Here is a 24,995-nt window from a genome sequence, read left to right on the forward strand (position 1 = left end):
TTAAAATCAAGCGAATATGGCTTTGGATAAACAACACAAAACACATCACAACCGTGTCATCATTCATTTAACAAAAACGTGTGAGAAACACTGAGTACATCCCATGATTCGGTATCTCACTGAACAACCTTTCGTCACAATAGCTTCGCCGTCATTTTCTGGACGATGTTCTCAGTCTCCCATTCATAACACTGCTTCACTTCATTGAGGTCAGCAGTATTTAGTTATGTACACTGCTCTTAAGGTCCTACTGTAGCATTTCAATCAGGATGAGGTCTGACCTTTAACTGGACCAAAGCAACACCTCGTTTCTTTTTCTTTTTCAGTCCAGTCCGTTGTAGATTTGCCACATGATCCAATTTCACCCGGGCTTTGGCTGTTTGCCTCACATTTGACTCGAGAATGCTTTGGAAAGAGTTTGGAAATGGTCTTTCAGCCCTCCTTCTACGGTGGCCCCGGGTCGACGTGGTACAAAAGCCGCAGCACAACACATGAACCGCAACGGATGTGAGCAGCATGGAGTCCGAGCGGACGGACTGAAGACGAGCACGAGAATTGGAGCACGAGACACATATACACATCAAAGCCCCCGTGTTGTCGTGGAGCGCACTGAGCTGAAGGCCAGGTGGGTGTGTCTCGATACCTCGTTCATGGCGCAATATTGCCATGAACGAGGGTCTCCACCTGAACCAGCCCAGGCAGACCAGAAGGTGTGGTGCCAGAAGACCCCCCTCATGGACCACCCCATCAAAGAGCCATCATGATGAGGCAACAACTGATTGCACGGCTTTAGTTGAAGTCATCGATCGCCTACCCATGGCGAGACGTTGTTTTTAAGCCATTTTCATATCAAACCATTTATTTTTTTATTTCGCTGACATGGTATTAACAGCACTCCAAATTGCTTCCCATTTCTTCGCTTTAGCAGGTCCCCTAATGCCACTGCTGACACTGCTAAAAATGACAGATTTTGCTTTTTGGATCTCTGAAAGCAGAACTTCAATCTCAGAGCCCGTAAAGTTGTTCTTTTTGCGCCTTGATGCCATTCTCATGACTCAACACTCAACACTTCCTGGCACAGGAGCGAGGAAGCACTGCCTTATATGGGCATGGAGTATGTAAATTTACTATCCTCGTGCACTTGAACTTGGATACGCACGAGGGGGATTAATCATTTACGCAGGTCGTTTACACACTTTTTCCGAAGTTAAGAGCATTTGTTGAATCTGACGTGGCGTGTTCGTACGAGATCTTCGTACGAAAAAAGCGAGAGAAATTTAGAACAAAAATACGAAAATGTTCTTGCATGAGGCCCATTGTCCTGTGACTGCATTTCTTTTACGTTTAAAAACTGTCTGACACACAGCTCTGGCGTCGTTCGAAACAAGAAAACCTCAAAAACAAAATAATCGCTTCAGTGGACGCATTCTTCAGTAGCAAAACCTAAGATACAACCCATTTCAGATGTTTGGTAGTAATGTCGTTCACACTAGTTAGAGCTTGTTAAAGCATTAATGTAGTCACCGCGCCTCTTTAAAGTCGTAGCGTAGTTTTTTTTTCTTTTCTTCCTTTCTTGGTAGCTTCAAGCACATGTGCACAACAAAAGATAATGAGATCATAAGCCCAGCATGAAGGTGTTTGTGGCAGATGTTGATATGAAAACATGTTGACTGCTGGGATGCAAATTATTACCGTCCGTACTGATTGTCAACAACAACGTCTGGCAGGCTCTCACACACACACACAAAAAACTATAGAGCTCTCCCGCGGTTAGCTCAAGTTAATGATGAAGCACAAGAAAGAGCTTCTCTCAGAAAATATTACCATAGTCCATCACTCTAAAAACATCACTCTACAACATGCCTTTGAAGCCCACGTTTTTTGCTTTTCTGTGCAGGTCCTTCAGACTCCACAACAGTATGAAATCCCCGGCTTGACGGATGGCCGTGGAAATAATTACAAATTAATTTCTGCCTGTCTGCCGATCGATCCGTCAGTTCCACCCATCCTCCTCTCGTGTTGGACTAACGCAAGAACGAATGATCCTTCAGCTTATGATCGGGCGCTCCTTCATCACGGATGCCAGTCACAGCAATATCTACTGCAAACACTTGAGCTTGGCCATCTGTCCTCCTCCTCCAATATCATACTGTAGACATTTCTGTTCCCAGCAGAGCTCGACCGGAAAAACTGTTTTTTCCAATTCAGTTGAAATGTGCGTCTCTGATAGAGCCACAGGATACGAGGCCCCCGTTTCCGTCTTGCAAGATTTTTAGATGGTAAAGATCTTGGAGGAGGAAGAGGAACAAAAAAAAAAGAGCATTTTTCAAATACAACTTTTAGAATTTCTCTAAACTTTACCTAAAACTTTTGAATGACCATAGAAGAAGCATTATTGAGATACAAATGCGTAGAGGAACTAACAATGGTGAGACATAGATGTACAATACTACACATAGGATAATGAAGTAAGGATATTTTTTGAATATCCTATTAATAAAACTGCTGCACAACTTTTATGACTTCTGTCACAAAGCATAACTTGTCAAATGCCTGTAAAAATCTGAGGCTGCCTTCGGGTTTAGAGAAAACCTGAATAGTCATAATCGGCTGACATCAGGGTCCCGGTTTCAGATTGAGAAAGAAAAACATGTCTCACGACTTATATATATATATTTTTTCCCTTGCAGCCAATATTTTTCAATCTTATGAGACTGTCAAGCCTCAAAATGAAGTAATGCCTCTTTTGCTGACCCTTTTACAGCCCGCTCGTCTTCCCGGTGATTTCCTCCGAGAGAATACCTATTCAGGAACATCCAGGCAGAGTAACCTAGGAGTGGCGACCTGGGTGTAAACCTGCCTCTCATCCAGCGCCAGCTTTGATGGACTCCACTTTAATTAATTCGGCAGACAGATGACGGTGATCAAAAGCAGGGGATTAAACCCCCGAAAATCAAACAAATTACGGCCACTCAACAGGTTTGGATTCACAGAGACTTTTAAAGATATTCAATTTAAAGATGGTTCTCTGGGACTTGTTAGAGGCTTCAAGTTGCTTTGGAAACAGATTAAGATGAGTTTTTAAAATGCAAGTTGGTTTCCAAATATAAAGGAGTAACACAGCTTATCCGCGTCTCCAATTTGCAGCTATTGACTTCAGAGTAAGGTGCCTTTCTATTTTTTTTTGTTTTTTTTAAAGCTGCAGTCGGCAGGTTTTCAAAATTCCGAGTCTAAAGTCGGAAAATTCGAACTGATACAACTTTCAGGTCCCTCCCCCAACCTCTAACAAGCTCCGAATCGCCCCCCAAACCCCTCCCCCTCTGTGGACGAGGTTGTGCACGTGAGTTCACACCAGTGTGAGCGCACACAAGCTGGGGCAAACTCACGCTCAGCAGCGTGTGCACAAGCTGTGATTGACAGGCAGGATTCCTCCACCCTAACGTGATTGGTTAAAAACAGCCGGGAGCGCTCGGTTTTTGCAAGCATGATTACAGGCTTCAGAGGGAGCTACAGATTTCGTTATTTTTCCTAAACAGCCTATTTAATATTCTACTTCCAGAATCCCATGACAGTTCAAGCTAATATGACTAAAAAAAAAAGTTGCCGACCGCAGCTTTAATGTCTTTTACGCCCTCAGCAGACGTGCACTGCCTTCCATTAAAGCTGCAGTCTGCAGGATTTGTTGTTGTCATACGTAAAGTCCTAATTTTTGGCATTTTAAGAGTTTACATGATCTATCAGAACGCTTGAAGTTGAAAACGGTGACTTCCGTAGTTGCAAAATGCAAGAAATGCTTCTTTTTTAACTGAAAAATAAAAAGTTATTCAACTTCCTGTCCCGCCCCATCAAAACACATGAGAACTCGTGCACGTCTACGTGCACGCCAGATGCGCGTACACGACTCCTCATTCATCAACTCACCTGTCATTTGCGATCATGGAAGACACAGTAAGTAGACTAGCCCGTAATGAAGTTCAATAGTCTAGATAAATAAGCGTCGGGACGAGCCTACCTTGTATCGCGTGTGCACAATCGGTGATTGACAGGCAGCAGAGCCCAGCTCGTAACCTGATTGGTTACCTTTTACCGGTCCGGTCTGCAATTTTGTAAACAAACCTGCTGACTTTGGAGGGACCTAGCGGGACATATAGGGGACCTAGAGAACTCTTTTTTTTTTTTGTATTGGGGTATTTAATGTACTACTTTCAGAATCCCCGGACAGTTCCAGGCATTATGCTTGAAAAAGAGTTGCAGACTGCAGCTTTAACCTGGTGACAGCTGAACGGGTCAGTGTCATGTGCGAATGAAGGCGGTAGCATGGTTGCCGCGTCTGTCACGGCGGTGTCGCACCGTGACGTCAAAATGACGTTTATGGCGCTTCCCTTGAAAAAACGGCGCAGCGCGTTGTCGTGCACCAGTCGATTTTTGTAACTTGGCGGCGCCGAGCACAACGAACCGGATGGAGCGATGTGAGACCAGGCTCAGTGAGGAGTAGAGTATGGCAACCCGACCGAAGCCCGACGGGCCCGGTCGGAACCCGACGGGCCGGGCCGGACTCGGACAAAAAATTAGAATGTCTTGTCGGACTCGGGTCGGGCTCGAAAGCAAGCAGACATTGTGAAAATTATAAACAGCCAGAGTTTTTGTGATAAACATAAATAATTGAATATGCATAAATGAAAATGTTGGTAGGCTATTCGTGCCTCATGCCGTGCAGCATGCATCTGTGTGCATCTTTGGTCTGTGCATGCTCGGTGCGCACGCACGCATATCGAACATTCGAACAACTTTACATTAAACACGTGCGATCAGTGCAGCCGAGCTCAGTTGGCTGGAAGCGCTATGAAGGACATTAAAAGAAAAATAGCTTCTGGAGAACTGAAAGTCGTGGAAAATGAGAGGGGGAAATCAAGCTATAATGGATTATGGTGGATAATGGTGCGCTGTCTCCAATGTGTATTTACTGATTAGGGTGCGCCGTCTTGCGTTGGTCACTGGTCTCGGGCTTCCGGCGGGCTCGGACACAAATATTTTAATTAATCTCGGGCTCGGGTCGGATTTGAGAACTTTTCTGTCGGTTGAGGGCCGGGCTCGGACAGAAAAATCCGGCCCGAGCCAGGAGGTGCGTTTGTACAGACAGCTGTACGAAACTGCAGTGAAACAGCACAGGGAGCACGTAAACTCCCAAAACTGGTGCACAGAGATGGGCAGAACTTTGGGGAAAGAGGGAGAGTTCTGTAAGAATGTGTGGAAGAAGCTACGGGACAGAGACGTGAAGGCAAAGAAGAGGGCAGAGACTCTGTTGATGCCGGGGGCTTCAGACCTTTACCTCTATTAACTGAATTAAAAAATTAAAATGATCTGAAAACTGCAGCAGTATCATTAATTACAGTATTCTTGCTCTTGACAGCGGCATTGTTTTCTTCTCCACTTTCGTGGTTGTAGAGTAGAGGTAACCTTCACGTAGCAGCGCCACCTCTGTGACGGAGAAAATTGCAACTACTCGCGCAACGACTTGCGCCACTATATAGGGTCCTATGGCGGGCACGAACTCGTGACGTCATCAACAGCGCTCGCGCGAGCAGATGCGGCAACCATGCTAGAGCCTTTACTCTGCACTTCTCCTACATTCCCAGAGGGCAATCCGACTGGGTCGGACTAAAGCCTGGTTTATAGTCGGTAACGCAAGACGCAAAGCAAGACGCAAGAAGAAACGCAAGCCCTTGCGCGGTTGCAAGCCCCCCATTGCGAGCTTGCGTGTGTCACCTCAATTTTCTAAACTTCACGCAAGAAAAGACGCAAGCCTACTACTTGAAAACGGCATACTCATCGATCTGACAGTATGCAGAGCGTTTACACACAGTGCACTTCACTCCTGCCCGAGCCCAAATCAGCCAGCCTGAAAAGCTGATTTCCCTTAAGCTATAAACTCTGTAAATATATAACTTTAGCAACATTTGAAACATTTTCAGGCGAGAAAGTAGTCGTTTAGACCCCCAAGGTGTTGAAAATCTGACAAAATACCGGCAATTTACAAGAAGAAGAAGCATGAATCACTCGAAGAGCTCCTGGCGGTGAATTTCCTTTCATCGTAGTAGGCTTGTCATTGAAAAAACCCGCTACTCCACCTACTCTCCTGGCGGTGAATCGCCACGCAGCACACGCAAGCGCCGGCAAAGCTAAATGAAGTATAAACGTCTCGAGCCATTAACATACGCGCAAGAAGAAAGCGCAAGGGCAGTTAAAAGAAGTATAACTCAGCCTTTAGTCAGAATATATGTATCACTTTCAACGCGGCACAAGTGTGAACTGCTGCAGTCACGATGACGGGAACAAACATGCAGTGGAAGTGATTTAATATACATCTGACCAGCTGTTCGGCTGTCCAAACTCTCCTTTTCCGTGTCTTTAGGTGTGATAATTATCCACAGCACCTAAAGCCACGCTGTTATATATCCCCCCATATCATCCATGTTTGACTTTATGTTTTGGACAGAGGTTAGCAATTCAAATAAGGTGTCAGACGACTCTTTTGGAAAGCACAACTTTCCACTTATCTTTAAAGGAGTAAAGTCAGTTGAGACTCCGCTGGAGAAACAACAGTGAATCCAACCCAAATTTTAGACACCGAAAGCTTAATGCAACTATGAAAAAGACGTTTTAGGGTAATTATAGCATAATTGAAAGTAATTGATGCTTATGGCAGAACGAGCCTGTTAGAGAGTGCTGTTGTCCACGTGTAGTATTGACCTCCTGAATCTCAGTGTCGTATCCAATATCACCACCAGAGGGCATCAGTACAGACCAAACTCAAAGATGAGGTCTCAAATAATCTTATTTCATTGAAAAAAAAAAAAAAACTCCACAAAATCAATTTAAAAAAAAAAAAAACCAAAAAACAACAAAAAAAAAAAACAAAGCAAATATTTGAAAAGCTTTAACAAAGGCTGATTAAGGTCAGAGGACTCACCACAGCCCCCAGGATTCGCAGACCAACAGAGGCTCATCTATACAGATACTCGCTGTATAAAATAGAACGAGTCGACATCACTTTTGCTGAAACATCTCACACGGTCCCACAAATCATAAACTATCACAGGCCTCAGAAAGGGGAGAATTGCTGCTTCTGCATCAAACTGAATATCTCAGTGTGCCAATGTGAACCATTCCTGGTGCAACATAAGGGGGTGTAGTTCACTCCTGTCACCACATGATGGCAGCCGTATACCATCACACATCCAGACCCCAAACCCTGAGTAACAAAGCTCTCACATAATGAATTCAGCCAAACATCTGACATCCAAATGCCATGAAAGAAGAGTTTACTTTCATCTATTTTTAATCACGATTACCATCGGTACTCCCCGGCATAAAGCAAGTTTAGATTCAGAGTTGCCTTTCGGGAAGGACAGCAGGTTAAGAAGTAAACAGAGCAAGATCAATAAAGTTTGATTTCCCGTAGAAGCTACGCCTGAGAATTAATGCGACAAAGTCAAGCACGGTGAGGCTGTTCAATAGTTAATGGGATCCATAATATTTGTCATCAGGTCACGTTGAGAAAAATCCTTTTCTTTTTTGCCCCCCTGAGTAACGAACACAAGGATGATGACAGACGGAGCCAACCCCCTCCTGCTGCTGAGCCTTCCTTTTACAAGGTATGGAAGTTTACGACTGAAAATTAGAACCGAAGCGTGATGATGGAGATTCAGTTCTCCGTTTGAGCAGATGGCTCACAATACCGAGCAGAAACCAAAAAACAGAGGATGATGATGATGATGATGATGATGATACAGCAACAAAGATTGAAAATGCAGTTCAAAATGTAGATATCATTTCTAAAACTGAAAACTGTTTATTTTGTGTTTCTTTGCTGCCAGGTCTAATGCTCTTATTCGAAAAGCAAAAATACCCCCCAAACACCAGCAGAACAAAGCCTACATCATTCCACCTGGAGGAGTACATGAAAACTTGTTTAGTCAGCAGGAGCCATTAGTGCCTAAAGCCGAATTCACATTAAAAGGGAGCTACATGGGAAGGTGAAAGTGTTGAGAGCCTGAGGCAGAAAGACTAATATCTCCACTGACACAGCACAACAAGTCGATTCCACTGTGACCACGCGGTCAAATGCAGATTCGAGTTTACGGTGCTTCTGGAGAAAACAAAAAAACCCTGTTTCGTTCGTTTGTTTCTGTTCTTAAAACAATGTGATCCGGAGCAGCCGGCGTCCATAGAAACCTGTAGGCAAACAGAGATGTTGACAATAACTCGATAAAGCACTAATCCTCTGTATTAACTCACAGAAAGGATGCACTCGCAGAGAAATGCAAAGAAGCTATATGTGATGCGAAGAGGCCTGATTGGTTACCAGAGGGGGTCCGTGTTTTTTTTTCTCCTTTTTTTTTTCCTTCTAGTGAGCCATCTGTCGCCGAGTTCACACTCTCCCCACTTACCGAAGAGCTGCCAAGATTCTCCAAACCAGGAACACACACGCACAAAACACAAAAAGGCCTATAGGCTACCAGGCACACACTCAACTCAACTGCACGCAATCATCTTGACATGTTAATCTGCGAAAGCCACACAGAACCAACGCCGCACACTGCAGACTCCAACGGACACTCGTTGACCTTCAAGTGTGGAGGTACCAGCAAAATGCAGTGAAACTCGACACTTCTGACGGGTTTCACAACAAAAAGAGGAAGGCAGGATGCAGTACATGCATAATTCTCCCTTTCGAATGTCGAGCCAAGTTTTCACGCCGTCACCTCTGAAGTCTGAAGCGGTGAGGCTTGCCAACACTTTCAGGACGCACAAACGAGAATAGAATTAGCTCTTAAACGTCGACGAATGTGACGGCAAATTGATTCATGTTCAAGTTTAACCCGTCAATTGGCTTGTGCGACGCATCTCGTGGTCACAGTTTCTTGAGGTGCCACGAAGACGACAAGTCGAGGAGTAGTTTTGCGTCAACAGCACCAAGATCGTCAAAAAAGGCAACAAGGTATCAAAGGCCCGAGTTACTTTTCAATAATTCGCAATACTCCTACGGATTTTGTTGGCTGTGGCGGTTTGAAAGGTCATTAGATTTCATGAAAAAGGCATAATACAACGGAAGTATCCACAATAAAGAGAAGAAAAGAAAAAATATATGATATTAATGCTGAAATTTGCATGAAATTTAGAGGGAATCTTCCTCACCACGAAGCGGCCGATGTGCATTATTGACAGGCCTAAATGTCTCATTTTACTATACGCAAGAAGTCTCAGAATGTAACTTACAGGCTGACTGTAGAAACAATGGGCCTCATGCAAGAACCGTTCGTACGCACAGATTTGTTCTTAAATCGTCCGTACGAGTGATTTAAGAGAATTTGCGCATTCACCAATCTTTTCGTATTTTACGTTTTCTTTCAGGTACGAACAGAATTTACGAGTGATCCAGACCTGACGTAGGAGTTTCGTAAAATAGTCCGCTGTTATTCCAATCAAGTTTGCTGGACTAATGGATTGTATATTTAATTACTTTGAAGCAAACATAAATAAATATATACATAATACCCCATAATGATGCTGATATTGTTCTGTTTGACTTAAATTATGCAGTAATTGAAGGTTAATTTGAGTCTGTATATAACAAGGTCAATGGGAAGCGTAACCAGCGGCTGATTTTCTACTTTCGGATGCCTTAGCGCGTTAGTCTCTTGAAGAGACCGTGTAGAGACAAACGAATGGCTGACATCGCGATTTAGATTACCAAGGACTGTGCTGCTGTAAATATGCAACATCTAGAGCCACAACTCCAGAGAAAAACAAGCCGATCAAACCCAATTCCACCACATGTCCAGGTCCTTGGATTTTTGGCCACTGGAACCTTTCAGAGGGAGATTGGAGACAGATCGGGGGTGTCGCAGTCCTCTGTGGGTCGTGCGCTCCCCTTGGTCATCAAAACTCTCATCAGTTTATCACCCATGGTACATCAAATTTTCATACACCGCTGTCCAACAAGTACAAATTAAGAGAGACTTTCATGCCGTGGCTGGACTGCCAAACATAATTGGAGCAATGCACACATATACACATCAAAGCACTGGTGCTCCTGTCGTGGAGCGCACTGAGCTGAAGGCCAGGTGGGTGTGTCTCGATACAGCGGGGGGCAAACTGCTCTATAGCCCAGAGAAGGCATGCCAGATTTGCACAATATTGCCATGAACGAGGGTCTCCTACTACCTGAACCAGCCCAGGCAGACCAGAAGGTGTGGTGCCAGAAGACCCCCCTCATGGACCACCCCATCAAAGAGCCATCATGATGAGGCAACAACTGATTGCACGGCTTTAGTTGCAGTCATCGATCGCCTACCCATGGCGAGACGTTTTTTTAAAAAAGACATTTTCATATCAAACCATTTTTTTTTTTATTTCGGTGACATTACGAACTACAGGTGACAATAAACAGCACTCGTAATTGCTTCCCATTTCTTTGCTTTAGCAGGTCCCGTAATTCCACTGCTGACACTGCTAAAAATGACAGATTTTCCTTTTTGGATCTCTGAAAGCAGAACTTCAATCTCAGAGCCCGTAAAGTTGTTCTTTTTGCGCCTTGATGTCATAAGCCGCTTTCGGACAGACCATTCTAAGAAAGTAGTTATCAGAACTACCCTCCTCGAATTTCGTTCTGATAACTATCCTTCCCCAGCGGAACTGTTTCAGTCTGCATTCGCACATGAGTCGGGACCTGATAGGGACTGATGCGCTGCGCGCAGCCGTCTGCTTCAGTGACGTGTTAGCCGTTAGCCATTTAGCGCTACATTCAAACACAAAACAAAACGGTAAAAGTAAGGAGAGTAGAAAAAACACCACCAAGAAGCTAATATGGAGAGTGGGGAGGCCACTGTGTTCATGGTCTGCATGATGGTGATATTAATCATGGACAATCAGATCAGGCGTCTAATATCGAGGCTGGAAAAGCTCAGAGAGTCAGGAGACGATACTTTTTCATTTCATGAAGGAAGAAAGGAGAGCAGAGCGCTGCAGACAAATGAGACCAGTGTAAGTTTAACTTATTAAACACCCGCTGGTTGTGTCTGTGTCTATTGAGGAAACATTTCAGCCGTGATAGCATGACATGGGGCGTAGCTACCAACCACCACACACCTCCGTTAGATTCGTTCTATAAGAACTATGAAAAGACCCGACCTCGGAGAAGGAGCTAAATAGTTATAGGAACTAAGGGAGAAAGCCCCGAGTTCCTGTATGTCCGAACACGGGAGAAAACGGCCTCGCGGATTAAAAGGTTATTAGAACTGCCAAAGGTTCCTACAGTCCGAAAGCGGCTATTCTCATGACTCGACACTCAACACTTCCTGGCACAGGAGCGAGGAAGCACAGCCTTATCTGGTATCATTTAGGGCGTGGAGTATGCAAATTAATTATCCTCGTGCACGTGCAATTATATACGCACACGTGGGATTCATCATTTACGCAGGTCGTTTACGCACTTTTTCCAAAGATAAGAGCGCTTGTTGAATCTGACGTGGCATGTTCGTACAAGACCTTCTTACGAAAAAAGTAAGAGAAATTTAGAATAAAAGTACGAAAATTTTCTTGCATGAGGCCCATTATTCTCCGTCCATGGAAAAAAATCTTTCCATTTCTTTGGACACGCCAAACTTTCTACCTGCACCACGGGAGGATTTCTGAGATTTCATGCCTCCGATGAGAATAATACCTTGGAATTTCACCATCTGTATGATGCCTTTCGCCGTTTTGCATTCAGCACATCCGGAGAGATATTTCAGCCCATAATTGGTGTGTTGAATCAGAACATTTCCAACTCCTGCAGTCATTTTCAAAATGTATCACCAAAGAGACATTCCTGCCACATATTTTACACTTTTAGTGGAAAATATGATGGAAGACCAGAGACAGGAGAACGAAACTGAAATGTTTCAGACAGATGTAAATATGTTCTGCTGCAATGTACAGAATGGCAAAAAAATTATTTTTTTTTAAATGCATTTAAAGAATGTCAATCTTTCCCCAAAGATCACCAAAATAAAACTGAACAGGTCAAGGTGCATAATATGGGCTATTTTTTCCAAAAGCTTAAAGGATAAGACCGTTTTTTTGACATTGGGCCCTTGATTTCACATTATAACATGATGTTCTACTCACCCCTGCTTGTTGTTTGTCATTTGGAGCTGTTCCGAAGATATTCGCGAGGCGTCTGGCTGCTCTCTTGAGATATTCGGCCATGAAACGGTTTCCTATGGGCAAGCTCTTACAGGCACAAACTATGCTGTTTATAATTTATTAATTACTCTACACCAGCACTGATAACGTGGAGGTGCGTCGCTTACTTAAAAAAATCCGGGTTACTAATTTTGAATTTTAGCCGAATGAATAAATAGGCAGCAGGTCTGTGGGCTGCCTGTGGCAGTAGCACGACGATGACGTCAGTAACACCCACTTTACGACAAAAAAATCAAAATTACAATAACCCGGATTTTTTTAAGTAAGCGACGCACCTCCACGTTATCAGTTCTAGTGTAGAGTAATTAATAAATTATAAACAGCATAGTTTGTGCCTGTATGAGCTTGCCCATAGGAAACCGTTTCATGGCCGAATATCTCAAGAGAGCAGCCAGACGCCTCGCGAATATCTTCGGAACAGCTCCAAATGTTCAACAACACGCAGGGGTGAGTAGAACATCATGCTATAATGTGAAATCAAGGGCCCAATGTCAAAAAACCGGTCTTATCCTTTAAAAATCAACATTTCTTGGGGCGTAGTGGGTACAGCAGACGCCCCATGTACAGAGGCTATATTCCTCGCTGCAGCTGGCCCCGGTTTGAATCCCGCATCGGACGGCCCTTTGCTGCGTGTTATTCCCCCTCTCTCTGCCCCCTGCTTCCTGTCTCTCTCCACTGTCCTATACAATAAAGGCATAAAAAGCCCCCCAAAAAAATAAATAATTAAAAAAAAATAAAAATCCACGTTTCCACGACTCACCAATCTCTTTGCCCAGTCCAGAGCGCAGGATGGCGCCGGCGGAGGTGACCACCGCACAGGTCTTGAAGCCGCTCCGTTTCTGTTGCCTGTACAGATGCTCCAGAGGCAGGGATGGCACAAGACGAGTCCAGCCAAGTGAGGAGAAGGGCTGCTCCGACCCGTCCACTGTCCTGAGGCGGGCCTGAGCTTTCATCTGACACAGCAACTCCTTAGCGCTCTGGGTGGCCCTGCGATGTCCCGTATATGAAACATGGTGTTTGTTGGCGCTCATGTAGTCTTTCATGGCGCGCTGCAGCCGAGGACTCAGCATGCCGGCGGACACGTGGCCCCTCCACAGCCGCTGCACCACAGAGGCAGACTTGGAGAAGTAGTATTCCTCCAGATCAGAGGAGTCCCCGCCAGCCCTCCTGTCCGCTGTAGTCCTTACTCTGTTCCCCAGTTCTCCGTCCTCATTTTCTCTCCCATCTTCATCTTCCTCACCACCGTGGTCACGAGGGGCCATGATATGGTTTTGATATTCTGCGTTTAGAGATGTTCTCTCACGACTCTGGACTGCAGGGTCTGAGTGAGAACCTACATTTTCTGTACCAAAGGATGACCAGGCAGCCAGGCTCTGCGGGTCAAGATAGTCCTGGCGGCCTGCCTCCTGGCTCCCATAAGTGGCATAGGGAGCACTGTTTGGCCTGTGACTCACCTCCATGCTGGTCTCTGGGGTTGTGGAGCCAGTGGAAGGTTCCGCTTCTGGCTTGTCTCCGAGATAAGTTGTAGTTACTGGCATTGCGAGTTTAGGCCTGGAGGCTAAGATGGCGTGCTGCTGATGGGAGGCCTGTATGGAGGCCAGCCGACGTGTGTCGGGGTGCTGGGAGAGCAAAGAGCCGGCAGAGGTCAGAGGCTCATCCACTCGAGCATCCAGGAAGTAAGAGAGGAGGGCAAGAAAAAGGAGAACCCAGGCCAGCATGGCCACCAGCACCAACCTCCGCCACTGCCTCATAGTGGACTTCATTAGCTCGAACTCACAGAGACGCCTGATGAGCTGGCCCGCCAACAACAAAGCCCCACAGCCAGGACTAAGCCCAGAGGTCAGCTGGAGGGCCTGTAAAACAAAGCTCAGAGTTAAACCCGCTGAGGGGAGGATGCAAAATATGTGGACTATTAAAAACAGAAGTTTGAAACACTCACCTGGACTGATTCTTTTATTTCTTCCTGTCCATCTGTCCGCCAGGATATAAACAGGACCCTGAGGATAGAAACGGTACTAATTAGTCAAGAGAGCACATGCATGCATGAGGGTTTGTGTGCATGAAAACACCCTCCCCACACGGACACATCACAGGAAAACCAATCTGCAAAGGAATGAGCATGGCAGCTCTCCACTCTGATCTAAAAAGAGAAGTTTTCAAGACTCGCCCCATTCACTGGCGTGAATCACGTTCACAGCCTCCTTCGTGTTGTAAGCCCCAATTCTTTCATTGGAAGCCCAAGAACCAGCTGGAGAAACCTTAAAGGCCTACAGAAAGGTGATTTTTTTTGCACAAAACTGAAATAGCAGATCGATTCCTTATATACCATGGAATTTTTTTATGATTTTAAAATAATTTTAGGCCCCTGGATAGTCCTGATTAGGCCCAATAAACTATCACCACATTTTACTCGAATTTGGCAAACTGGAACGACAGGTCCGTGACGTCACGAGTGCCAGCTGCTGGAACAATCACCAGTAGTTCTAGTAGCGAAGCCAGCAGTTTGCCAGACCTGGACAGCTTCTTCACGGCAAATTTCGATGTGTGCCACGGGACGTCGCTTGGAAATATAAAACGTTGGGTTCAGTGCAGTTTTTATTGCGAGTAGATGTACGAAGTGCGTGTGTTGCCCTCAGCACCAGCAGCTCACACCACCGGGGACAGAGGAAGCAGAGAGACCTGCGGTCGGACAGGAATCCACCTGGCGGAGAGCGGACACACTCTGCCAGGTGGAGAGTGGAAATCAGCCGGCTGATTTCAGGGCAACCATCCCGCGGTGTGTCCGCTCTCCGCCAGGTGGATTCCCCCTGAGTGTCCGCACCGCAGGGAGCTGAACACGGCGGGATGGCTCCGGCTGATTTCACCAGAGAGGAGGCAGGCGGACAGGGAGGCACAGACACAAGTTCCGACCGCAGGTCTCTCTGCTTCCTCTGTCCCCGCAACATTTGAAACTTTTCAGGTGAGAAAGTAGTCGTTTAGATCCCCAACGTGTTGAAAACCTGACAAAATACCGGCTGTTTACCATTTTGTTCCGACGAATTCGGCGCTGCTAAAGCTAGCCGCAGTGAGCAACGCACTTCCGGTTATTTTGACAAAATAAAATACCCGTTGCCTTTTATCATAGGGAAAGCCATTACGTGCTGTTGTTTTGAAAACAGGAAGTGAACCTACCCTCGTTGTAGCTAGCTTGAAACTGCGGTTTTGACAGGAAATGACGGTATGCCGGGTTGCCGCCGTCCTGCAGTGCTTCTGTCTCGGCTTGTATGGTGTCGCGGGACAACTGATTTGTCACTCACAAAACAAGTTAAATTGTCGCTAGATTCAGCCAGATTGAGCCCGAAAGTCGCTAGATTATTTTTTTTGTCGCCAGAGATGGCCAAAAGTCGCTAAATCTAGCGACAAAGTCGCTAGATTGGCAACACGGCAGCCAGGAAAAGCCATGGCACTTGTGACGTCGCACGGAAGCCCCGCCCCCAGTCTGGAATTCCAGGAAGGTTTCCTAGCGGCAAATTCAAAATCGCAAATTTCATGCGTTTATGAAATGTTTTGGTGTAGAGTTTAATGATCATTATTGTTCCTCTGTGTATGTATTATCATTATGTATTGGGTGTAGTGTCAGCTTTCTGTAGGCCTTTAAGTTAAACAACGTATTTATTCATGGTCACATGTAAAGTATGGCAGACAGAGGAAATCCGTCAGCCCGAGCCCCGACATCCGGAAACATTTCATATTTATGTTCACCTTTATCTCAGAGGTTGTACTTACACTCGACGGAGTATAATTGGACAGTTTTTAGTGACATGAGCAGGCCATCCACCATCTTCGTCATGTTTTTTGGATGAGATAAACAACGTTTGTGTGCGAGTGTTGTTTGAGGCGTGCATCTATTGTACCATACCCATCTGACCTAAGTCTTGGACATGCATTGCGTTTGTATGAGCAGAGTCAATTATAACAGTGTCATATCTAGCCCTCAAGTCACAACTATACAGCAAATAATGTTCCGGTTGGGTTTGAATGATGCATTTGAAAAGATGAAATTAATCCGAGACCTTTCAATCAGGCGAGACCCAAATTATGTGCACAATAAGAATAAAGAGAAGAATGAAAATGGCTAATAATCTTCAGTTCCATCTCTTCCTTGAAAACACAGTTATACGAACCATTTAGCCCAGGGGTGTCAAACTGGTCCATGAAAGGGCCGTGTGGGTGCAGGTTTTTGTTCCAACCCTGCAGCAGCACAGCTGACTTGTTTCATTCAATCAACAGAACCATCTGCACTGAAGGTCTTACCAGTTCAGTTGATTGAAGGAAACAAGTCAGCTGTGCTGTCGCAGGGTTGGAACAAAAACCTGCACCCACACAGCCCTTTCATGGACCAGTTTGACACCCCTGATTTAGCCACAATATTAAAAAAAAAAAAAAAAAAAAAAAAACTGAAAGGTGATGTGAATAATAATGATTAAAATCTAATGTTTTGCTGGGAGACATTGGGCCTTTGAGGTTGGCTGGATGTTACTTTCACACTTGAGACCCCTTCAGAACAATGGTGCAGACTTAATTCTTGACACCTCTCCATGGCAACAGCCTTCCCCTAGAGCAGTGGTTCTCAACCGGTGGGGCTCGCCCCCCCAGGGGGGCGGACACTCTCCCGGGGGGGGCGCGAGTAGACTACAGGATGAGGAAAGGAGAAAAAATAAAAAAATAAAATCGGGAAAAAAAAATTTGGGGGAAAAAAAAAAAAAAAAAAAAAAACACGAAAATTCCCTTCTCCAAAATGCAAGAAGTTGGACTATTGTTTGACTAGTTTCATTTCAAATTTACCAGGGGGTAGTATTTTGAGCCTGTGACGTCACGTCACGTCACGTCACGTAACGTGTCGTGGGGGTGGGGCCGTGAAGGGGGAGGGGTGGTGTCGGGAGGAGGGGGGGCCCCAACTGCAATGAACCATCTTAGGGGGGGCCCCGCTTGCAAAAGGTTGAGAACCCCTGCCCTAGAGGAGCAGTTTCCCCCAGCAGGACAACAACCCCCGCCACGCTGAGATAGCTAGACAAGAACATTAAAAAGAGCCAAGGATATCTGCCCGACTCCCCAGATTACCCAATCCAGCCTTCCATCTTTGGGACACGCCTGAACAAACCCGATCAACCGAGGGCCCGTTCTACAACCTACAGGACCCGAAGGCTCCCACCGCAGGACTCTGTGGCCAACTGACAAATTACAAGGGCAGAGCGGTTTTGGTGATAGCAGCGGGACCTTCACAACAGCTCTGGGCTCTATACCCTTTTTTTTTTTTTTTAAAGTTGATCTGTGCATTTCTATTTAAAGTAAATATGAAATCAAATACTACAGTTTATACCAATAGAATCTGAAGCTGTCTGCTTCTCCCAGAAAAGTGCATCAGTAAGCAGATTTCTCCTCTCTCACAGCACAGCCTCGTATCTGCCTTTTCCTCCCAAATTTACGAGCAACAAGATAAACTGAAGATTGCTTACGAGGCCTTCTAATCGTTACCGCCGCTGTCCGGGCTCCGACAGAATAAAATTTACCGCAATGTGATCATATAAACAAAAACAAAAAAAAACTCAAATCTTTTTAGTAACAGAAACTTATGAACATTTTTCACAAATTGATTAAAGGATTAATACGTAGGATTTAACAGGGTTAGGGTTAGGTAACCCTTCAACTGGCACATCAATTAGTCTTCACTTCGGGTGGTGTTATATATATATATATATATATATATATATATATATACATACATATTTAAAAAAAAGACATACACATCTGCTCAATTCTGACAACATTTGTTTTTTGTTTCTATTACTAACCATCACTACTGGAACACTGCTTTAGTGCTGCACTGAAGCGATTGCCAACTCTACATCAAAACCGGTAAATGACACCTTTGTTTATCTCATTGTGCCCAACCACAATAATAACTAAATTACGCTCTCGTTATCAGCCTGGATTATCTTTTACACCGGGTTCGATAGTACTTTGGTGTACAAAATGTTGTGCCCGCTGATGGATTGTGCGAAACGCAGCGCAGCCAAGGTGAATAAATGAAGCATTAAATTGCCTCACAATCCTCTCAACCACATGCAATTATGAGCATTTGTCTTTCCAGAGTGAGTAACAGAGTAAGGCAGGAGTGTTCAACCTCCTCTCGTCCTAATTACAGCTTCCTGTCCTTATACAAGCACTTCAGACTGCAGCAGACATGATCTCAGGTGGCCCCAAAGCCCCCAGACCTCCCGTCCTGGGGCCACGCAGGAGACCAAAGGTCATCCTGCTGACTGTGGTCAATCAGGACGACAACAGCAGGGAGCAAGTGGGCCAGAGGGAGAGGTAACAGTATGAGAGAAGAAAAATACTGGATGCACACATCTGCACAAACACATACATCCGATTACTTTTGGAAGCCTTGCAGCATGCGGTGTTAAGCCCTGCGGCCATTGGCTGGGGGAATTGGTGTCAGGCAGGGATCTGCTGTGTGTCAGTTTTGGCAAGTGAACCACAAATGGGGTTAAATATTACCCTGTGGAAAAAGTGCCATTTAACACCTGCAAATGACAACAGCTAATCTGACACTCGCAACACACACACACACACACACACACACAAAAAAAAATAAATAAATAGGCTGAAACACACACAGCTGCCCATGGCAATGTCATCAACAGGGAAATGTCATTCATATGCATCACTGCTCCACAGAAACCCACTCCAGACTGCACGGCCCGGGGCATGTCGCACAGACATGCGTTTGTGGTGGTAGCCCGCCTTCACCTGGTAGCAATCAGGATGTGTGCTCCAGTAACTGTGGTGAAAAAACACAAGTCTGTGGCACAGACAGAAAGGCGGCGGTGGAGGACGGAGCTGGTGCTGTGACGGCTACACAGAGAAACAACGAAACGGGAAGCACCGAAGGATGACGCTGCCAGACAGCAAAGGATGACTAAATGACTTGGCGAAAGCCTGTGAACAACAAAAAAAAACAAGGGAGCCTTGGAGCTTAAAAAGCATAGATCTCGCAAACAATGTCAACGCATGGGATTAGAGCTGAAGGCTTCTGGAACTAAAAACGAGGAGAAAGGTTGAATCTTTGCGGGCTTTTTGTGCTCGCATGCAAATACAATATCTGTACTAATTTGACAGAATCCTGGAGGCACAAAGCAGGAAAAAAAATAAATAAATCAAACAAATGCAGACATGCTGCAAGTGGCAGAAACTACAGCGAAAATTAGATTGAGCAACTGCCCCCCAAGAGACGGTGAGAAATGATGAGTGTGCCTGTACGCAGCCAGGAGACAGTTGGAGTCATCTTAGCTTGACTCACACACACACACACACACACACACACACACACACTAAAGTTTAGTGGTCATCAGTGATAGTGTAAGATTAGCTCAAATGTAAGTTTGATCAAAGATCCTGATGCCATGATTCACAGAGTGCAAGCTTGTTTGGTCGCGTTTTCTTGTCTTTAGAATTATTTGCATATTTTAAGTTAACTGGAAAGAATATAATCTTGGTTTCCTGAGCATTTGCGTGTCGTTTCTAAAACACACTGCACAGAGCAGTCAGGGCCATCGCAGGGCTGCCCTCAGGAGAATAGTCTATAGGAGAAGGTTTATGGCCTGCTTGAGAGGAACATTGTAAAATGCAAATGTGGTGAACAGACAGACATATGCTGACCTCTTGCATCAGCTACAACAAGCACATATACAATCTCAGCAGATACGTACTTTATTTATTATTATTTTGGATGGAATAAAGACGTGATGGGTTCTAATGATAACCGAACCAAACATGCTTACCCTGGTTCCAGTCTGCTGGTTTTAGTTTCTTATCTAAATATGGAGACATCCGAGTGGTATCATACTATTGATAGGGAAATCGGTACAAATGATGACCTTTTTTAAATTATTCCTAAAACTAACTAATGTAGTCATCATGCAACACTTAAAATATTGGATTTCATCCACCCACAATGTCCAGGTTTACATCCAAGGCAATATCCAATATTAACCCAATCTGAATGAGGCACTGCCATGTAAACTGCATTTTTTCTTCTTTTAAATAAATGAACTTCACCCCAAAGAGCTTATATTTGCAGTAAGAAATAATTAGAGCAAGTTAGAGGTATGCTGATCTTAGTCACATTGTGCAGACCTGCATACCTCCCAACAGTAATACTGCGTCCTGCCAGAGTTCTCTTGAAACGCACACAAACTGCTGCTTTAAGCCTCACTCGGTCCACATATCATGAACAGATTTGGACTCATTTTGATAAGAACACGAGTGCTCGTTTTGGACTTGCTTTCATAGATGACGTTCTCGAGTTCTGTCACGAAATCTGGTAACATCGGCTCAGCGCACAACATAGACGAGACTCCAGCAAAGATGGGGCGCATGTAATGTGGCATAAATCATTAATCAGACTATGCTCCGTAACATGCATGCAAGAAAATGAAAGAGATCCTATTTGGAACCGATCTAAATATAACGCCGTCTTACTAAGAACAATGTCAATAGTCAGAATATTGCTGTGCATAGCCATTATGCAAGTGTTTAGTTGAGTACTTGAGGTGAATAAAATCTCTACAAAGCACTAAAAGAAGTGAATTTCAAAGCATGAGGCATGTCTCCCCAGGGGGGCTACAAACAGTTCAGCAAATGTAGGTGTGGAAGTAAAAAAACAGTTATCAAAAGAATCACTTAAATATTTGTGAGGTTTTTAAAGAGCTCCGATACATAGGGATCTTGAGGGAAATTTGATGTTTTTGTCAATGCCATCAGAAACTGACAGAGACCTTAGGACAGGCCACTGATGTTCATGAGTGTAGTCTGGGTTTGCCAAACAACAATATTCAGTCATCTTGGCTCATTTGCCACACGTGTACGGTACTTAAATCCATAATCCTGACTTTATGGGCGTTCAAGAATTTTATTTTATTTTTTTCCTTCCCCAAAAGGTTATCTGAGGAGAAGCTGACAATCTCACCCCTGCAGTTAAAGCATATCACATTAAAAAGGTAAACGATTTCATATTATGACACTGAAAAAAAAATCAGCAGATCCTGCACGTGCCTTGCATAAATTAACAGCGACACCATTGTGCCTAAAAGAGCCATTCAGAAAATGACAGATTACAGGGTCAGGAGCTGCCATTTATCTCTATGGAAACGACTGCATTCTGAGGACTCGTCTTTTTAGCAACCAAAATTAAATGCGTTCGGCTGCTGAGGCCAACTGTTAAGAAGGTGCATCCAGTAGGCGTGTTGGCTTATGTATTACTTGGCTTTTGATGCCTTTAGTTTCTGTGTAATTTAGTGCTGCTACTTAACCGTTTTCTAAACATGTGCCGAAAATCATCTGCCATGGCAATTTCACTTGCATCTTTAAACTCTTGTGATTTAACAAGTGTAATGATGATCATTTCCTTGGTCTGGAAAATTTGTATTCCATAAGGTCTTGGAGCAGACTTTCCTCACAAGAGAGTAAAGACAGAAAAACAGTACCATGCAAAAGTCTCGAGCCACCCCTTCACTTCTTTATGCGTTGCCAGGAAAACAGGAAATGGGTGCAGTGATTAATAAAAATGTCCAAACAGAAATGGAACTGCATCATATCATCAAGTCAAAAACAGAGTTCGTACAATTACAACGTGCTTGAAAGTCAATATTTGGTCTGAGCACCTTTATTCTACAACACAGCCTGAACCCTCTTAGACGAGCTTTCTTGTCATATCTTTAAGTAGTCATCAGGAATAGTTCTCCAGGCTTCTTGAATGACATTTCAAAGCTCTTCTTTGGATGTGGGCTGCCTTTCGTCCCGTTCTCCGTCAAGATGATCTCTCACTGCTTCGATAATGTTGAGGTCCGGGTTCTGGGGAGGATTCATCGCTCCATGAGACCTTTTGCCACTGATTTTCAGTCCACTTCTTGTGTCATTTGGCATAGCTCAGCCTTTTCTCCCTGGTTTTCCCTTCTTTCTCCTTGGCAGCCACCCTTCCATGGAGACCATTTCTGATGAGGCTTCAGTGAACAGTAGATGGATCAACCTAAGATCCAGATGCACGTCTCAGGTCTATGTTGGATTTTCTCTCCAATTCTTAAGGACATCATTATCAGATGCTGTTCATCTACTGTAGATTGTTGTGTTTTTTCCCCCCTTTTTGTCAAGTTTTCAGCTAGTTAGGAATGACCTTGTTAATGTAAAAATACAATTTCATGCCTTTCAGAGCATTATCTATGGTTCATAGATGGAACAATTTGTCTGCTCTTAATGAAATGCCAGTCTGCTCGTAACAATGGGCTTAAAATACAATTTAAAAAGCTTTTTCTTTGTAACCAAGTTGTCTGTTATGTGCAGACAGAACACGGCTTCATCTCTTGAGTAAGGCGTCTTTTTTATTCTTGAACGATTCAAACGGCATTTATAGGCGGCTTAAACCCAAAACACATGAATAAATAAAAACACATTCCTCTGAAAATGGTCATTTAAAAAAAAAAACACAAAAAAAAAAAACAGTAAAAAATAAATATCAGCCTAGCTCCAAAGAAAATCTTCACAAAGCCTGGATAACTACTGCTCGAGACTAATTTATCAGATTACAAGAGAGTCTGACCCTTTGGAAGTAAGATACAAAGACTTTTGCACGGTGCTGTAGACACACACTCCTCTGGCCAGATTTATGAGGTTGCACTTAAACTTGGTTCCGTTTGATAAATCTGAACTACTGAGAGGCTGGGAGCAACTGTCCTTCATCTTCGATTCTGCTGGTGGGCTGTTTAAGAAGGAAAAAAAAAAAAAAAAAACACCCAATTATTTTGTTAAAAGATTGATGCGTGTGCCTCCCTGCGCACCTATTAGATCGAGGCTACGGCTACACGAAAACGAAACGAGGTTTTTTTGAAAACGGGTACGAAAATTCTTGCGACCACACGGAAACGCGCTGCTGTCCAGACGAAAACGATGAAACGATGCAGTACACACGCCACTGTGTCACGCCACGCTGTGAGACAATAGAGAAGTGTTTAAATTGGCTCACAGCGTCAACGTGTGACTGACGCAAAAACGTTTTCGCTGTAACAATGGAAACGAAACGAGGCCGTTTTCAAACTTTCCCACTCTGGAACCCGTTTTCAAAAACTATCGTTTTGGGGTAGTGGGAACGCCGGCTCCGTGTGGCCGCGACAGCGAAACGATAAGAAAAAGTATCGTTTACAGTGAAAAACGTTTCCGTGTAGCCGCAGCCCGAGAAATGAGAAGAAAAGCAGCAGACCAGGTACATCAATAATGACGCGCAGGTGAGCTTCTCCAACAATGTCAGAACGGCACTATCAAAATATCATCATCGCCGATATTACAGCTGTCGTCTACCGCCAACAATATGATCATTTATTTCATAGCGACGTTACCGACACTAAGAGGAAAAAAAAAAAAAACATTGTGCAGGGGGCAAGAATGACAATTCATTCAAACTTAACAGATTCGTAAACTTCAGAAAACATAAACAAATCTTTTTCCAGCGAGAGAGGCCTCCAGTGTTGCTCTTCGCTCTCGCCTTAAATGAAGGGACACTCTCCAGTTCAACCTCTGGAGCCGCAATTATTGACCATCGACTCACCTAAAAACCGCTCTGTAGCCGCCAGTAATAGGACGTGGTGTGTTTCATGCTCTTTTGCTTTGGCCACAAACAGACAACTTGAAGCATCCATCGTGCATTTTCTTCCGATTTGCGATCTCGCAAAAACTCCAGCCGCCACCACAAGATTATTAGGCAATTGACCCTTCAAGTTCAAACTCAAGTTAACATTAACAACCTGCAATCATTCTGTTGAGGAAGAAATTGGATGGCTGATATTACACATGGAAAACTGATTAAAAGAACACCGTGTACATCTCTTCCGAAGAGAGCTGCAAACTATCTGGAGGAAATATTGCTTTTAATATCACTGATCTGTGTAGAAGAAGTCTATAATGCAAACATTTCTCACACAGCATTTGAGAGCATGAAGTCTGCAGTGCAGAGCATGATGTTTTTCATTCTATTAGTGCCCAACAGTTACACCTAAGAGCCATCATTTCTAGGTCATAACATTTTCCACCACTACACTCGATTATAAGCCTCGGTGTTGGCACTAGGGCTTTAATGTACGCCTTTTTGTCTTTTACTCAACAGCAACTGATTTTGAGCATCAGTTCCTTCCTTCTACATTTCCATCCCCAACATAACGTACGTAGTCTCCACCTTAATGTTACACATCAAAGTGTAGAGATTACAGCTGCACAAAAATATTTCCTGTAGTGTGACTGAATTTACATACATATTCAAATCACTTAGGCAAGACTGACCAGTCAGACATTTTACAGGCCAAAGGAAAGAATGGTGCCATATAACGGTAGGCTTATTTTCCCCAAGTTTGCTTGGGTCAGAGTTATACAACATTTCATTTAGTGGGACTGATTTTTTTTTTTTTTTTTCGCTCTTCCACTGTGGTGACAGTGTGCAGAATACATTTACAATTTACCGAGACTGAATCAGAATAGGAGCCCGACCAACGTGCACGCTGCTTTTCCACCTTGCATTGACACATTTTCCCCTGTTCCGTAACTCCTTAACTGTCAAATAATCCTTTTATTTCTCAGCTTCTGAAGAAACTAGGAACATGAAGTAGAGGAGAGTTTCAGAAGTTAACTATTTGGCTTTTAATGCTAATTATTATTTTTTGCCC

The 24,995-nt window shown here is 44.2% G+C and overlaps 1 protein-coding gene across 1 annotated transcript in view; it reads right to left on the bottom strand.

Annotated features, from left to right (window-relative positions):
- The window catches only part of LOC142396531 (beta-galactoside alpha-2,6-sialyltransferase 2-like), a 64,947-nt gene that overhangs the window by 23,135 nt on the left and 16,817 nt on the right, over window positions 1-24,995 (bottom strand). The window contains exons 2-3 of the mRNA XM_075479378.1: window positions 14,189-14,246; window positions 13,010-14,102 (exon numbers count right to left, since the gene is read on the bottom strand). Coding sequence (XP_075335493.1) covers window positions 13,010-14,012 — 1,003 coding nt within the window. The 5' untranslated portion in view covers window positions 14,013-14,102; window positions 14,189-14,246. The remainder of the gene's footprint in view (window positions 1-13,009; window positions 14,103-14,188; window positions 14,247-24,995) is intronic.

This window comes from Odontesthes bonariensis, chromosome 12 (genome assembly GCF_027942865.1).
Source record: "Odontesthes bonariensis isolate fOdoBon6 chromosome 12, fOdoBon6.hap1, whole genome shotgun sequence".
In the NCBI taxonomy this organism is placed as follows: Eukaryota; Metazoa; Chordata; class Actinopteri; order Atheriniformes; family Atherinopsidae; genus Odontesthes; species Odontesthes bonariensis.